Source organism: Argopecten irradians, chromosome 13 (genome assembly GCF_041381155.1).
Source record: "Argopecten irradians isolate NY chromosome 13, Ai_NY, whole genome shotgun sequence".
Classification (NCBI taxonomy): Eukaryota; Metazoa; Mollusca; class Bivalvia; order Pectinida; family Pectinidae; genus Argopecten; species Argopecten irradians.
The window spans coordinates 20,979,715-20,996,352 of record NC_091146.1 but is presented as its reverse complement, the minus strand read 5'-3'; the positions used below and the strand labels follow the sequence as shown (position 1 = coordinate 20,996,352).

Below are 16,638 nucleotides of genomic sequence, written 5' to 3'. Positions count from 1 at the left end.
AGGTGAAAAGAATCAAAGTTAAATGCGGTAATGCTGGCAGGTTTACACCTGATACAACATGACTTTTTTTTTTGTAGATTTCAAATTTAGTATTTAATTGTGAATTTTAACAAAATCAGAAGTGAATTAATTAATTACCATTAAGCAATTTTATTTTTCTTTCAAATTTGGTCAATCCTTTTTTAACACACACGTGTTTATAATGTTCAAACATTTCAGGTGTTGGAAAAGTCTCGTAATTTGTCTTCCTCATTTAAATTTGTTGAACTTTGAACTTTGGACAGGACATAATCAGATGGGACAGAACAGAACGGGATGTAGAAGGATGAACACGAGCTACATTGCCAGGCTGTTGCAGCCTCAATTTTATCATGAAAGATTAAAATCCTAATGTTTCCTAATTTTTATATAATTTTGAAAATGATATCAAGAAAATGAAATATTTCCAGATCTTGTACATGAGAGTCTGAGTACATACCACTACTTTCAACTTCTAAGATATACATGATTGTCTCGTTTTTCCTAATATAATAAATAATTATTGAAAAATTATCATTGTTTGTGTTGTTGTCAAAAAAAGATTTCAAGCTAACAATACTTATAATACAAGGTAAACATCCCTATGTTTTACAAAGACACACAAACGACACATACCATTAGGCACCATCAAAATTTGCATAATCTCGATGCCAACACCCATTAGGATTTACATAATTTTGATTTCAACGGAGATGATGAGAAAATTACTCTAAAAACACCAGGTATAAATACTATGTAATTATATTATGTCAGGAAACTCTCATAATATTCTGGATAATCTGTCCTTGTTAAAAGCTTTTTGGACAAGAAAATTGGTCACATGATTGGAATCAGAAATATTAAATTGGAAATCAATACAAAAATGTTTTTTTTTATATATAGATATCACCCAAACGGTTCAAAGTCAAGTTTCTGTGGGAAAACGAGAAGACTGAGTGCTAGAAAATACTTTCAATGACATAATCAAATTTTCATCAAACAAAATTAAAGTGATCCATCATCAAAATTGACAGACTATCAAATATCTAAAAATGTAAAAATATCAAGTTTGTGAAAAATTTCGTTTATAAATGATCTAAAAACACACTTGGTTTATTCAAGCATAAGATTTTTTGTCATTGTGAATTTTTGTCATTGTAATGAAAATATTTTCTTTGTCTTTTATTGTCCTAGCTTCTTAAACAAGTATACATTAAAACTATAGAATTCTTTGTCCTATTTTCATCTTCTCAGTCAACAAAAAAAAGAAACAACACACTATTCGATTTTCATTTATATATGACTAAGAAAAAGTCATCCTTTCCTCTCCAATTAGCTTCGGGTTTCCAGTAAGTAATCATTATAGTCATTATAATGTTTATAGGGTAAAAGCTTTGAACTGATTCAGAAACTCATCATGCATAGTCAATTAAACTCTTGATATGTAAGTGTGGGCATATTATAAAAGAAAGTGTCAAACTGATTTAGACTATCACCATAGTCAATTAAACTCTTGATATCAATGTGTTGGTACATTATGAGAGTGAAGCACAGGTGGTCGGCTTGAAAACGAACAATGATTGTGTACTTAAAATTTAAATACAGTACTGATTTATGGTTCATAAAAACTTTAACTTATATTGACAACTGAAACTTTACCTTCAAATGCACATAACATTACAGGATATGGTTTGGTTTAGTAATGTTGTATTTTGTTTGATGTTCTATAAAAAGTTTGTTCTTGAGTTATTTTAGTTAAGATTTTAACATCACATTAACGGCCATGGTTATTTAACGATATGCTGGAGGAAAGCAAGAATATTCTCTGAGAAAAAACACTGATCATCCACACCAACTCATTTTGGATATTAAAATTCATTGTAAAGACATGTTTTTTTAATTAAGCGATAAAAAATTCACTTAAATCTGTGCTCATTTCAAGAGATTTTATGAATCTCATCTCAAAGTTAAAAATTTTGTTAGCCAAGGCTTACAAAAATAAAAATTTCTTAATCATTTCATAAAAATCTCATAGAAATAAACAGTCATTTAAGATCCTGTATATACGATGTATATATAAAGATATTTCTGATACAGAGAAAAAGATTGAGCGCTTCTTTAAATACTAGTGATTATTTATAAGTAGCAATGCTATTTTAATCTATGATCCGTGATCTGTCAATGTTTACATTCAGACACGCCTAAGCGATTTCAGCCCGAAGTGATAATCCCCTATGTATCATATACTCTTCTTTGTTTATTTATTTGTTAGCTTCATAAATCGTAACCAAAATTTTCCTTCACCTTTTTTTTTTTACTTAAAAAAAAAAGAAACAATTTTGTCATAATTTGTCAAATTTATATACAGTACTGCATATGAAATATCAATAGTAAAAGTAAAACTTAAGATAAATGATTTTAAGAATACATGTATTTAATTTTTTCTTTTTCTTTTTTTTTTGGCAAAAATATCTTCCACCTGTTGTAAAGGTGACTAAGAAGGCCTAACAAATTAAACCTAGATGTATCATGTTGATCATCGATTACGCTGAGCCTGAGGAATGTTCCGACATAAAACAAATCAGTGTCTGCTCCATTACACAGGTCACACAGAGTGTAAATAGCCAGCTTTCACTGTGATAACACCAGATACTTTGTAAGACAAGCTTTCTGAAAAGTATTATGTCTTTGTCAAATTTGGGTAAATTTACCGTTTTTTTCCCCTCCTTATCATGGTATATCATGTTTGATATTATGCATGTATATAAAGCTGAAATTGTTGAGAACAAATCTATTTCATTTTTTTTTTTTTTTTTTTATCAAAAAATATTTTCAAATAAGCTGTAAAACTTTTAGGAACCGTCAGTTCAGGGCAATGATTTCTCTTTAGAGCAATTACAAAAAAAAAATAAAAATAAATTACATTCATTTTTCAAGAAAATTAAATCAGACATTACGTTTTGAACTTATACAAATCTTAAAAACACTTGAAACAGGATGAAAGTTCAGGGAAAAATTCCACCTAGTGCGAAGCTAGAAAAGCCACCATCACTGCTTACGCTTACAACTAAAACCTGCCCACACATTCCTTTCAATAAATGCTCTGTGAAAAAAAAGCTTATCTCCATAGAACATCTTGTACTGACTGCGGAAGGTATTACAATATTCAAAAGTACAAAATATTTTTCTATTTACCCCAAATCTGTAAAACCAATCCCTCCTTGTCTAGCTCATAGTTTCCTCCTCTACGTTGTAACAAAGGTTCAGACCAGTAACCCACAAGTCTGGTTTCAGTATACACTATTATAAAAAACTTCCTGTTTAATTTCTAGGGGCAATGACCTCTGACCTTACAATCCCTTTTTTGGGGTCTATTCAATCTCTGTAGTGCTATTGTAAATCCCGTATTCCTGATAAAGAAGCTTGGGTCCCTAGGGCTAGAGATTAACCCCTCAGTCAAGGTATAATCCGAACAACCCAGTGACCATTAACGGAAGCCTAATACCCTTGGTATTCCTTCACTGTACTTATCCATATTCCTAAATATTCTGGATCAAGATAGGAGATTTACTGGAAACATACTTATTTTAACACAAACAATTTTTTTTTTTAAATATCAGCGTGGATATATAAATTAACACAATTTGGTGGTTAAACACCAGAAATACCAGAGACTTTGCCAAAAAGGCTAAATAGCAATTTCTATCATTATAAAAGAAATCTTCAGTACTTTTTTTTTAAGATCTTTTATAATTTGTTTGTTTCTTTAGATTTTCATTTCTTTCACTCTTTTCCACTATTAATAATTAGTACATTTCAATTAACATATCAGTTTGATATCTTTCGTATCTTTTTTTAAGCTTAAATAGTACAGTACCAGTACATATTGTAGCCTAGCTAACTAAGAGTACTTATTATAAAACCAGTAAATTTAGCATTACTATTTGAATGAAGTCATGTAAATTTTCAGATCAAATTTCTTCATATAGCATTACAGATTTTGCTATAAAAAATTGTAACTTGTCGAATTCTACACCAAGAACCACAAAGTATCTTATCAATAACATTCACTTTTCATTCCGATAAAACCAGATAAAATTCTGGACCAAAGTTCCTACATTCCAACAACAATACTACACATTGTTTTAGAATAGTACAGATCAAGAATAAGATCATGCCAGGTCATGTGAATATGACCTATTTATAGAACAATGTTGACAACATTCCCTGACCCTATCAGCTTGAATGATTTTTAATAACCCTAATTCTCTTGTGTTAAATTCATTTTTTTATTGACATGCGAGGCACTGTACTTAATTCACATGTGAAAATCTATTAAATTTAGATTTGCCTATATTATTAAGCTTATTTATCCTCAAGAAAATCTCAAACTAATTTTGAAGAGAGACATTGTAGAAAATGATGAATAACAATATTGGTTTGTATTTTTGTCAAGTCTATCATCCTCATGAGCAGCTAATGTCATTTTGAGTTGACCCACTACTAAATCATATCTGGTGGCAAACTCAATATAAGTCCTGTAACGATCATGTAATGACAAACAAGAACGTTTTTATATAAGTAGGTTTCTCAGTACAAACTTCTGGTGGAACTTAGCATTATAGACATAAACCCAAGATCTCGAATGTCAAAGCTCTTACAGAATGGCTACATTGCCTCATGATAGCGTTCAGGATAACTTATAAAAATTCCCTGTTCAATCTTCTAATTGGATCGTATGTGGGCCATTTTATCTTCCATCTTAAAGCCTGTTATACATGTAGCTATCTGGATATGTTCCAAGGTATAATGAATGAAAACAATTCAAGCCACATTTATTAACATTCACATCTCTATCAAACTGGTTTGTCAGTTCAATGCCTCACATGCAGTATCAGTACTTGATAACAGAGAATGTTTATTGACCTTGGACATTTGTTTTCTCTATTTTAGTTTATAAGAAATCTTAAATAATATATGACAAATTAAACACATTACCCGTTGATAGTAGTGTTATCTAAACAGAAAACTGACATTAAACTGAAAAGAGATTTTTGCAAAATAACAAATATATGAAAAACAAATCACTTACCTAACATCTGTCATTCAGGCTTCCATTTACAATCAGTATCCATGATAACCATGTGTTTGGTAGAATGTATCCCCAAGACTTCCATGTCTTCCAAGCTGGTTCTTTGCTTTTGTTCATTAAAACAATATGCCAATCTCCGTAACAAATTTGTATAGATATATCCGACACAAACGGCTTCCACAAATCCTCAAGTTTTTGTTTGTTGTGTTGAGATTGTGTTCTATGATGTATAAACCTTTGCTGAAATACAACACTTTACCCAACAGTGTTTGCAGGCAAGGAAGCAAGAGTTACTCCCCTTTGATTCTTCAGATTTATCTCCTTTCTTGAGCAAGTGTACAGCTGATGAATTATTTGCATCAAACACATCTGTGACAAATCCACAACTAATACTGACAATAATATTTGTTTCCAACAGACCCCCCCTATCACCAGTCATTAACTATTCTATGCATTGCTTTTGGTGTATTTTATATTTTTATTTTCCTTTTTTCTTTTTTTGAGTTTAGCTTTTTTTTCATATTTGTGAGTGAACGTTAAACACATTAAGTCTTACTATGATTGGGGAGAATTCTATTAATCCAATATTTTTTCAAATTGTAACTGTCATTTGTAATTACCTCTGATATTATGCCTTGGTATGATTATCAATGTAAAATTTTTAGCTATGCAAAATAGTATGCATATATGCATTTAAATATTTTTTTTATTTATCTTCATCAAAAAGACAAATAATTAGTATAACTTAAACCTTTTTGTACTTGTTAAAATATTTTCTAATATGAAATATATGGGAGACAACTCATTTGGACTTCACCTAAATAAGGTATAAAATCTATGTTATTATTGATGGATAAAATACAAACAATTTCATAATCATAATTATTTAAAACATTTCATTACACCATTTTTCTGAAAGGAAAGGAAAACAAATTTATTGTGCTTTGTTTATGAATATGATAGAAATAAATAAAATTGTAATATTGAATGAAGACAAGTTTTGGAAACTTCCAATCAAGAAAGATAACTCTAACCTGTTCAGCTCTTTCTGTGTTCTGTAAGCCATCGCCAGTTCGTTATCTTCATTAACAATACTGTCTATCCCGCCATACGATTGTTTGGCGATCTCATGCGTAGTAATACTGCGTTCGGCCATCATAGCTCGTAACTGTAGACATTCTTCTCGACGACGCTCTAACTCGTCTGTCATTGCCTCAAATTGTTCTGTTGGAACGATGTTAAAAGTGTTCAATAAATAAAGGTCATTGAACAGCTTTCAATTTTCAAATTTCAAATACTGTATTTTTATTCTGATTCCTTTTCTCTCTCCAATTTTTCTTTTTGCCTTAATTTTTTTTCTGCTTTAATTTTTCTTTTTCTTTTTCACCATAAATAGTAAAACACTTCTTAATACTTTTTCCATAGAAATTTCCTTATTACACATTCCAGTATAGACAACAAACTGTTTAAAATAAATTAAATAATATATAATATTTAAGTCCATGCTAAAGCAGCAATTTAACAGGATGAAAAAGACTACTAACTACGTACACATTAACACTTTTTTCTGAAGGCAATTAATTTTTTTTAAACTTTAATCTTCAAGTAGAATAAGAAGCTCAAACTTTTCAATGGTGGCAATGGTGAAAAGTATTAAGTAACGTTTGTAACTGAATAAAAACTCTTATTTTTCTCTTCCTGTTTTTGATAGAGCAAAATACCTTTTGTCAGCAGTGGAGTATCTTTCATAGATCCAATCTGATTAAAATACTGATCCTTATACTAACTTCGTTCCATAGCGGATCTAACAACATCCCTTATGAGGTCACTTTACTGGTGTTAGGATGACCTTTCAAATTGACCAATCAGATGACTGCATTCAAATTACTTGACAGTAAAATTCAAGGGACAAAAATCCATTTTTGTACATGCAGTCACTAATATCTGCTGATATTATCACTCAATCAACAGTAATACAGATATTTCAAGATCCCAAAATTATGTGAGTAAAGTATAATTTACCATCGATTAGTCCCTCCATCATGATGTAATAATCACAGGAAGGTGGGACTAATCTATGATAAATTGTACTTTACCCTTATTGTTTTGGGATCTTGTAACCTCCCCGTATTAGCCTTACCTTGTAACACTTTGATTCTGTCTGTATTTAAATCTTGAGCTAATGTGACAACAACACAAAGCCCCCATAACCACACAGGCAGTGCGAGCAGGAACCATGACAACATTAAGGGTCAAAGTTCACATCACAAAACAAGGTCAAGGTCACACCACAACCATAGGTCAAAGTTCATGGTAATGATAGCCGAGTTAGCATGCAGTTAGTAGTTGGAAACAACAGAACACAGACACAGCAAAAGATATGAAAATAAAAGAGAAAACTACAGCATTATTAGCAAGAAAAATACAAAGTATTAGTACATACTGTATTCAACCTAATAAACACAATGGGCGCTTAAAAACTGAAATACAAGGGGCGCTTAATAGAAATAAATTTAAACTAGCCATTCATGAAAATATAGCACAGAGTAAGTCACAAATCACCAATTCCCAAAAGATATAAAATACAGAAACATACACTGTTTTTTATATTTTCAGTCCTGATTTATTTTGAGGTAAGAGAAATGAAGGCTTCAACAATATTGAGGGTGTTTAGTCTGTATTTGCACATTACAGAGTTATCTGCACTTGCGGGTAGGTATTAATTGTGACGTCATGTGTTTGCAAACGTAATGTTATATACTTTTCGGAGAAAATTTAATAACAAAAAATATTCCAATAATTAGAATCTTGTTTTACGTTAGATCGACACGTGAATAATTTGAGAAACATCTAAACTAATCGATATCAAATGCATTTAGATTCTACTAAACAGGATTGGATTTTTGTCTACAATTCTGAACCTAAATAATAAAACAAATTTACGTACATTTTGCCATGGCAAAATGAACTTACCGATCGTGAATTAAGAACTTAATAAAGTGCCGATCAACTAGTAGTGTTGCTTTTACACATGTGCATATGAAATTACGAAAATGGCGGGCAGGTGAAGAAGGCCATGCGTATATCACTCGACCTAAATGTCCTTTTGAGAATTCCCTCCTGTATTGTTGATACTATACAGCGAATAGCTTGATAAACATTTCAGAAATTAATGCATGATTCAAGTAGGCAATGAAACAATTAACGTACCCAAGTTAATCTTTTGTATCCTCAGCTTACATACTGTATCGAAACTTGCGGTAGTCATTGTACGCCGACTTTGCATGCTATTATGTCTCGTTCAAAAACGAGACGCCATGATACTCACAATGTCTTTCCCGTAGTCAACAAGACTCCTGTTTAACGAGACTAACTCATGAATGGCGAATGTTGAAAGGAAGCATGGTTACTCGCAACCGACTTCGCGCGAACTAATGTAACTTTAAATTAAGAAAAATTCATATTTGAAAGTGCAAATGCTTTCAATAGATTGTTGAGTCAGTGAAAATACCTAAAGTTATGATCCACCGTCTGCTGATGTAAAACGTAACAGCTTCGAATACCCTTGCCGAATCATGCATCAAATAAACAACCATACTATAACGTTAATCTATTACCACGAATTGATTTCTATTAAAAGCGAATATCTTGAATCTTAAAACCGCGAAATTCGCTAAATAAAATAATTGCATAAATTGAAAAATATTTGATTTTTTATTTTTAGAATTTCCCAATATATTTTTATTCAAATAACCGGAGGTCATGTAAAAGTCTATGCAAATACACGGAGTTGAAAAACAAAGATAAAGAAGGAAAAATCGGGACCGCAGAATTTTATGCAAATAACCGAAATATTCGAATAACCGTTATTCGATTATGTGGAGTCCTCTGTACTGACATAACATTTGATACCTATCCATAAGGGAGTTAACTCTGTGGAATTACTTAGACTGTATGAATAGGTATCTGGGTGCTTATTAGGTTGACTATGGTACAACAAAGCTATTGTTGATAAATACAAATGGAAAACACGCAAAATAAAGTTATCTCCCCTACATTAGTCATAATACCAAACAAATGCTTTCTAGGGTATGACTTGCAAATGTTTGTGTGCATAACAACATTATCATATTTTTCAGAGTTAAAATTAAGGTTTTGTTTTTTCTAAAACCTAATTATTTCCATGATTGATGGAAACTGTGTCCTTAATTTATTGTAGTAGCAAAAGTTTTCAGGAAAACCTCATAAACTATAAGAAGGGAGATAACTCTGTTTTACTTATACATTCTTTTTATAACTGAGCATTTATTGCATTCTAGATACAAACTAGTCACAAGCATGCATAATAGATTCCTTCTAGAACAAATGAAGATATAAAGACTCAATGACAGAAGAGATATAATTTTTCTTACCCAGAAACTCTTTGCCTGCTGGAGTCAGTTGAGCGTTTTGATCGAAATCAGTGGTTCCCGTGATGGTAGGTGACGAGTTTTGATACTTCTTCAACGGCATTTAACTTTATCATTCTCATTTTCTAGCTCTTGCATCTGTGATATGAAAAAACTGCCATTTAGATCAATTTCCAATGGGGGAAATTTTTTTTTAATAAAAGTTTTTTTTTCGTGTTCCTGCAAATGTGATTTGAAATTTCATTTCTAGCTCTCTTTATTTGTTTTTTATTTGTGATAGTGTTATTTTTACTTTAATGACTTAAAATAAAGTATTGATTAAATCTCAATAGTTATTGATATTTATAACATTTATTTATATACCTTACATTATCTTGATAGTTTCATCTGTGTCACAAACAAGAACTTTTCTACCAAAAGATTCCTTGTTTCTGAAAAAGTTTAATCAATTATCCATTATGTCAGTGGGATTAAAATTTGTTTTGCTTTTCTTGAAATTTGTTCAATGGACTCCATGTTTATTTGCAATACAAATATAATATAACATGAGTAGAAAATAATTGGAGACTGATTATATATATTTATCATTAAATAATTATAATAAATATATTCTGCATTTGGGAATATGCAATGAATTCTGTTTTCAAGTTAAATACACATTAAATCAAATTTGAAAACTTCACTGAAAGAAAAAATTATGTTTTTAGTAAGATTATATTCTTATTTCTAAATAAGCATTGGGAAACTCATCATTTGATATCATTCAATGGTGTTTACATCGTTACTGTAAACTGTAACCTCTTTTTCGTAAGAGTACTTTTAAAACGGATGAATATGTTTTATTTGATTTTGAAAATATTTTGCCATCTGTTTTGAAATGTAACATTTTTGCATATTTTGACCTGTTCTTTCTGATGGTACAGTCAAAATTTTTGATATTGTTGAATATTAAAGAATTTGGAACTTGCTAAAATGAATTTGGACCTAATCAACAGGGAGATCAGGCAGCAAAATGCAGTGAATCCAGGGGGGTCGTGGGGGGGGGGTGAGGGGGGGGGGGCGCGAGGGGAGGGGGGGGGGAAAGGCGGGGGCTTCCGGAGTGGAGGTAAGCAGGGGGGGGGGAGATGGGTGGCGCAAGAGACGCGGCGGGGGGGGCACCCCAACGGGGGGGTGCCGAACACGAGCTCGCATCTGTCATGGTGGAGATGGGTCAGTGGGGTTGGGTTGAGGTGTGGGAGACCGAGGAGGGGGGGGGTGGCTGGAGGGTTGGGGGTTGTGGGGAGTGGTGGGGGGGTGGTTGTGAGGTGGATGGTGGTGTGGGGGGGGGGTGTTTTATGGGGGTGTGTGGTGTATGTGTGGTGGGGGAGGGGATTTGTGATGGTTTTCGCAAGAAATACAACGAAACAGGGTGTTCACCATAAATTCCTCTAACAGGCGCGCATTTGTGTAGCGAGGCTCACGATCTGACTAAGGCAGCCTTAAATTATCAGATAGTTGACTGCACCTTGGGGTTAGTATCTATGTTGTTCCCTAATACAGGTGTTTATGCAGTGGGGATTGTTCTCTTAGGATAACATGAAACATCCATGATGTCCTATGTTCACACTGTTTTCGCACAAATCACAGAGAACTTCTATTTTTTAATGATTCCAAAAACATTCTAGTGTGTGGTTGGGGGGGGGGGGGGGGGGGGGGGTACTGAAAGCAAAAAAAAAATGTGCAAGTTGATAACAAATAATATGTCATTTGTATGTAATTATACAATTTATAACATTTAGTTGTATAACTTGGCGAGGAGAGAATTTAGCAATGATTGAGCATCAATCTTTCAACCAAGATGACAAATGGGAGTCAAGACACTCTGCTACCAACAATAATTGGAGAATACATAAAGTGTTCTACAGGCCAAGTAACATAAATGTAATTATTTATGTTATATTCAAACTACTTTTGGAGCTTGTATTAGCTACATGACCTTGTTGAATGGCGAATGATAGAGGGCAAGAAAAAGAGAGGAAAGAGAGACATAGAACAATACATATTATATAATTCATTTTCCCTGACTATAATGGTATGTAGACCACTGCTCACACAACTACATCTATTGTCACTAATTCATTACTATCGGCTAAAACAATGGTGTTCAATTTTGACTTGCATTCCCGGAGCGAACACTGGTAAATAAATAATACTTGAGCGTCAAGATAATAGGTTTTGCCAGGATACAATAACATGCCGATAACCTCCCGGGCGTAGTGATGACAAAGACTCTCCCGAGATTTTAATGCGCCTTTATTATTGATCTTCCCGTAAGGAGCAGTCTTCTAATATTCCCGGATTTTCTATAAACCCCTCCGTTTTTTATTTTCGTTGCCACATTTGTATTGTACATGTCTAGGTTAATTTTTAATCACTCGAGAGTAACCGACTCCTCAGACCCCCTGACCAACACCCAAGTCAGCTAATTAGCAGCCTTTTTCCACCTTGGCTTGTGGTGTCACTTTCACTCACGTCTGTGTATTACGTAAACTGATGTCAAGCAAGCCAGATCGCGACGGACTGCCTAGAAAACAATCAGCTGGCCTTTCAATAAATTTAATATGACTACAGCTAGTGAGCATTATAACAAAACAAATACTGCTTACAACTGTGAATGATTTACTCACGTGTTTTAATGTTAAATAGGCCTATCTGTATTTGATGGATGTCACAAACTTTGCAATCGTAATGGCCGCCATTTTTGGTAATTGTAAAAAATGATCCGGATTTTATAGAATTTCCGGATTTCCTAATAACCACATTTTTTAAAATGGAAAAAGTTTGTTTTTTTTTAGAATTTCTGTGTGAATTTATTTTTAGAAAAAAATATATTAATTATAAAAAATTATCAGTAGTATCTGAATTTAAATAAATAAAAATTAAAAAGAAATTTACTTTTTTTCTCTCTCAGATTAAATTACATTTTGAATACTACTGTAACGATTCTGTTTTTTTTTTAATTTGGTGCTTGTAAATGTAAGAACTTTATCTAGGTAAGTTAATTATCCGTTATTGTGAAAGATTATTAAAAAGCCCAGTCTAATATTTCGAACAATAAAACTGCTCCAGAACTGGGTGTATATAGGGATGTGACTACTTTTGCAAAACCACACATTCCTTTATTTCAGTAAAATTCAATATGAATGCAGAATTTCATCATAAAAAAGCAGATATTTAATTTATTCATATATGTTGCGCATATACCTCCCTCTTTTGAGACCAAAATCCCTCAAAATGGTTATCAATCTCCCTCACCACCCCTATCTTGATAAAAATGTAAACAATGATAACTGAATGTGATAATATTCTGTTCAACGTATCTTGATAAAAAGTAAAATCTTTGATGTTTAGATGTGCAGGTCATCAAAAGGCAACAAAATCAAAAATTGAACCACTTATCAGTAACATACTGTGATGATTAGGCCCATCACAAAATACCTTATCTGATGTTTAATATCAGTTGTCTTAATTTACTGATTTTGTTAAGAAATTTGTCTTGCAGAGAGAAAAGTAATACAATTTTTTAGCATTGAGGAATTTGTTTTAGAAAACCTACAAAGACAGATCTCATCACAGATGTGATACAACAATTGTTATAAAACACTAAAACTAGCTAGCAAACAAGCATCTAAGAGACTCAGAAATATCAATTTTAGTTATAATTAAATGTGCCCCGACACTTCTAAGTATTAGAAATATTAGACAATATATAAAATAGATGTTAGTCGATTTCCACCACCTAGCTACAGTTTTACATTGCAAACAAGCTTCCAAGTGACCCGGATATACCTTTAGATTATTATATGCGAATTCAGGGGTCATGATTCTGAACTCCATATTTTCATCCTCATCTTCTTCTTCGCGTTCATCTAATTCATCGACAAGTTTAGATTTTGCCTTTTCTAATTCCCTGATACGTTTTTGTAACTTAATTACGATTTCTACATCCTCTGCATTCACAAGTTGTTTCTGTTGGCAAAGGTCAAAGGTCAATGTTATACAAAGGTCAGAGTTCAATTAAAGTGAATGACTGAACATAAAAAGTTCAAGTCTTAGGTAAACTTGATATCAGAACATCAAATATTACACTCAAAGTACACATCAATGAAAATATTTTTGGTGGTGTCTAGATTCTGTGAAACGACAGATGGTGTATTAAAAACAAGCGTCCTTCATTTTTCTCTATTTTTCTGTAATTCTTTCATACTTCAAATTCTTATTTAAATAACAGAATGACAAAAATCATAATCTATCATCTATACCACAGGAAAAAATCACAAATCTTAATACAAGAGGCTCCAAAGGGCCTTAACGGGTCATCTGACTACCTTGACAATAGTAAAATTATTTTATATATAGTGTCTCTCTTTGTCAGGATCATGTCAGGATAATTTTTCAATATCATTACAACAAATTTTATTTCAAACAAGAGGCCCAAGGGCCTTAACATATAGGAAATTAACATAGATATAGTGTCATGGTAGTCATCTTTCGATTTTTTTAGGGATTCAACCAGAGATGTAAACAATACTTTGTCGGGACCATGTCAGGATCATTTTCATGTAAGTTTCAGCCAAATCCCACTGGTTAGAACTTGAGAAGAAGTTCAAAATGTGTTTTCAAGATGGTGGTTGTGGCGGCCATCTTGGATTTAGGATCGACCCGAAAAATAACAACACTTTTTCGGGACCCCGAGTGTCAGGATAATTTCATGCAAGTTTCAGCCAAATCCCAAAGGTAGAACTTGAGAAGAAGTTCAAAATGTGTTTTCAAGATGGCGGCTGTGGCGGCCATCTTGGATTTCGGATTGACCCGAAAAATAACAACACTTTGTCGGGACCATGTCAGGATCATTTCATGCAAGTTTCAGCCAAATCCCAAAGGTAGAACTTGGAGAAGAAGTTCAAAATGTGTTTTCAAGATGGCGGCTGTGGCGGCCATCTTGGATTTCGGATCGACCCGAAAAATACCAACACTTTGTCGGGACCACATGTCAGGATCATTTCATGCAAGTTTCAGTCAAATCGCACCGGTAGAACTTGAGAAGAAGTTCAAAATGTGTTTTCAAGATGATGGCTGTGGCCGCCATCTTGGATTTCAGATCGACCCGAAAAATAACAACACTTTGTCTGGACCATGTAAGGATCATTTCATGCAAGTTTCAGCCAAATCCCACTGGTAAGAACTTGAGAAGAAGTTCAAAATGTGTTTTCAAGATGGCGGTTGTGGCGGCCATGTTGGATTTCAGATCGACCCGAAAAATAACAACACTTTGTCGGGACCGTGTCGGGATCATTTCATGCAAGTTTCAGCCAAATCCCACTGGTAGAACTTGAGAAGAAGTTCAAAATGTGTTTTCAAAGATGGCGGCTGTGGCGGCCCATCTTGGATTTCGGATTGACCCGAAAAAATAACAACACTTTGTCAGGACCATGTTCAGGATCATTTCATGCAAGTTTCAGCCAAATCCCAAAGGTAGAACTTGAGAAGAAGTTCAAAATGTGTTTTCAAGATGGCGGCTGTGGCGGCCATCTTGGATTTCGGATCGACCCGAAAAATAACAACACTTTGTCGGGACCGTGTCAGATGATCATTTCATGCAAGTTTAAGCCAAATCCCACTGGTAGAACTTGAGAAGAAGTTCAAAATGTGTTTTCAAGATGGCGGCTGTGGCGGCCATCTTGGATTTCGGATCGACCCGAAAAATAACAACACTTTGTCGGGACCATATGTCAGGATCATTTCATGCAAGTTTCAGCCCAAATCCCACTGGTAGAACTTGAGAAGAAGTTCAAAATGTGTTTTCAAGATGGCGGTTGTGGCGGCCATGTTGGATTTTCAGATCGACCCCGAAAAATAACAACACTTTGTCGGGACCGTGTCAGGATCATTTCATGCAAGTTTCAGCCAAATCCACACTGGTAGAACTTGAGAAGAAGTTCAAAATGTGTTTTCAAGATGACGGCTCTGGGCGGCCATCTTGGATTTCGGATTGACCCGAAAAATAACAACACTTTGTTGGGACCGTGTCAGGATCATTTCATGCAAGTTTCAGCCAAATCCCACCGGTAGAACTTGAGAAGAAGTTCAAAATGTGTTTTCAAGATGGCGGTTGTGGCGGCCATGTTGGATTTCAGATCGACCCCGAAAAATAACAACACTTTGAACACTTTGTCGGGACCGTGTCGGGATCATTTCATGCAAGTTTCAGCCAAATCCCACTGGTAGAACTTGAGAAGAAGTTCAAAATGTGTTTTCAAGATGGCGGCTGTGGCGGCCATCATGGATTTCGGACTTGACTCCTAAAAATAACAATCACTTTGGTCAGAACCGATGTCAGGATTCATTACATGCAAAGTTTCAGCCAAATCCCAAAGGTTTAGAAAAATTGAGAAGAAGTTCAAAATGTGTTTTCAAGATGGGCGGCTTTGTGGCGGGCCATTCTTGGGATTTCGGATCGACCCCTAAAAATATACAACAACTTTGGTCGGGGACCTGTGTCAGGATCATTTCATGCAAGTTTAAAGCTCAAATCCCACTGGTAGAACTTGAGAAGAAGTTCAAATATGTGTTTTTCCAGATGGGCGGCTTGTGGCGGCCATCTTGAGATTTCGTATGATCGACCGCGAAAATTAATAACTACACCTTTGTCTGGGACCGTGGTCAGGATTCATTTTCATGCAAATTGTTTCAGCCAAATTCCCACTGGTTTAGTAACTTGAGAAGAAGTTCAAAATGTGTTTTCAAGATGGCGGCGGCTGTGGCGGCCATGTTGGATTTCGGATCGACCCGAAAAATAACAACACTTTGTCGGGACCGTTTCAGGATCATTTCATGCAAGTTTCAGCCAAATCCCACGTGTAGACAACTTGAGAAGAAGTTCAAAATGTGTTTTTCAAGATGACGGCTCTGGCGGCCATCTTTGATTTCGGATTGACCCGAAAAATAACAACACTTGTGTTGGGACCAAGTCAGGATCATTTCATGCAAGTTTCAGCCAAATCCCACCGGTAGAACTTGAGAAGAAGTTCAAAATGTGTTTTCAAGATAGCGGCTGTGGCGCGGGCGTCCATCTTGGAT

The 16,638-nt window shown here is 34.1% G+C and overlaps 1 protein-coding gene across 1 annotated transcript in view; it reads right to left on the bottom strand.

Moving 5' to 3' along the window:
- The window catches only part of LOC138305689 (unconventional myosin-Va-like), a 110,499-nt gene that overhangs the window by 41,697 nt on the left and 52,164 nt on the right, over positions 1-16,638 (bottom strand). Inside the window, 4 exon segments of the mRNA XM_069245979.1 lie at positions 6,145-6,334; positions 9,523-9,619; positions 9,622-9,657; positions 13,348-13,527. Coding sequence (XP_069102080.1) covers positions 6,145-6,334; positions 9,523-9,619; positions 9,622-9,657; positions 13,348-13,527 — 503 coding nt within the window.